The sequence below is a fragment of the Monoraphidium neglectum genome (genome assembly GCF_000611645.1).
Source record: "Monoraphidium neglectum strain SAG 48.87 unplaced genomic scaffold scaffold01102, whole genome shotgun sequence".
NCBI lineage: Eukaryota > Viridiplantae > Chlorophyta > Chlorophyceae > Sphaeropleales > Selenastraceae > Monoraphidium > Monoraphidium neglectum.
Genome location: NW_014012526.1, coordinates 15,379 through 16,310, shown reverse-complemented (window position 1 = coordinate 16,310; position 932 = coordinate 15,379). Strand labels below are relative to the sequence as shown.

Genomic DNA, 932 nt, shown 5'->3' with positions numbered 1-932 from the left:
CCCGCCGCGCCCGCGGCTGAGGCGGCCGCGGCCGACCCCGAGCTGCCCGCGGCCGCCGCCGAGGACGAGAGCGCGGGCGCAGGCCACCATGCAGAGGCTGCGGCCCCGCGCCAGCCCGGCAGCCCCAACGGCAGCGAGGGGTTCAGCAGCTGCGAGGAGCTGGGCAGCGATGAGCTGCTTGAGGCGCAGGAAGCCGCGCTGGCAGCTTCCGGGCTGCTGCCCATGAGGGCGCTGCCCACCGCCGCCGCTGCCGACGACGCCGGCGGCGCGCGGCCGCGTGAAAAGGACGCCGAGTCCGCCACGGCGGCGCGGGGAGCGGCAGCACATGACGACGAGGCTGCGGCGCCGGCCGCAGGGCATGTGGCGGTTACGACAAAGCCTGAGGACGATGGCAGCGAGAGGGGCGACAGCGCCCCTGTACAGGACCAGGGGCCTCCTCGCACCGCAGGCGCCGCCGCGCCGCCTGCGCCCGAGCCCGCTGCCCCCGACGCCGCGGAAGCCTCTGCCGCGGAGGCTCCCCAGCAGGCCGCCGAGGCGCCTGCGCCGGCGGGGCCGGCGGGCGCGCCTGGCGCCGGCTCGGCAGGCCTTGAAGGAGAGGGCAGCAGCGACATCACCAGCCCCCTGAGCAGCTACGACGAGCTCGCCAGCGCGAGGTGCCGCTCGCCCGGCGCCAGCAGCGCCGGCGGCAACGAGCGCCTCGCGGACTCACTGCTCGGCGTGGGCGACGCAGGCGGCCTGCTGCTGCTCGCCGGCGCGGCGCGCGGCACGCGCGGCGGCGACGCCGCCGCCGCGGCGCCCGCCGCCGTGACGGCGCTGCCGCTCTCGAGCCTCGGGTTTGGCAATGCCGACGGCCGTGGCGCGGCCGCGGCCGAGCCCGCGCCCGGCGTGCTGGCTGGCCCCCGCAGCGACGACGGCGGCCGCCGCAGCGGGGG

The 932-nt window shown here is 79.7% G+C and overlaps 1 protein-coding gene across 1 annotated transcript in view; it reads left to right on the top strand.

Annotated features, from left to right (window-relative positions):
* Positions 1 to 932, top strand: part of MNEG_6655 (hypothetical protein) — a gene marked incomplete at both ends in the record, with an annotated part of 2,342 nt that overhangs the window by 723 nt on the left and 687 nt on the right. The window contains one exon of the mRNA XM_014044872.1: positions 22 to 833. Within this exon, the coding sequence (XP_013900326.1) occupies positions 22 to 833 (812 nt within the window). The remainder of the gene's footprint in view (positions 1 to 21; positions 834 to 932) is intronic.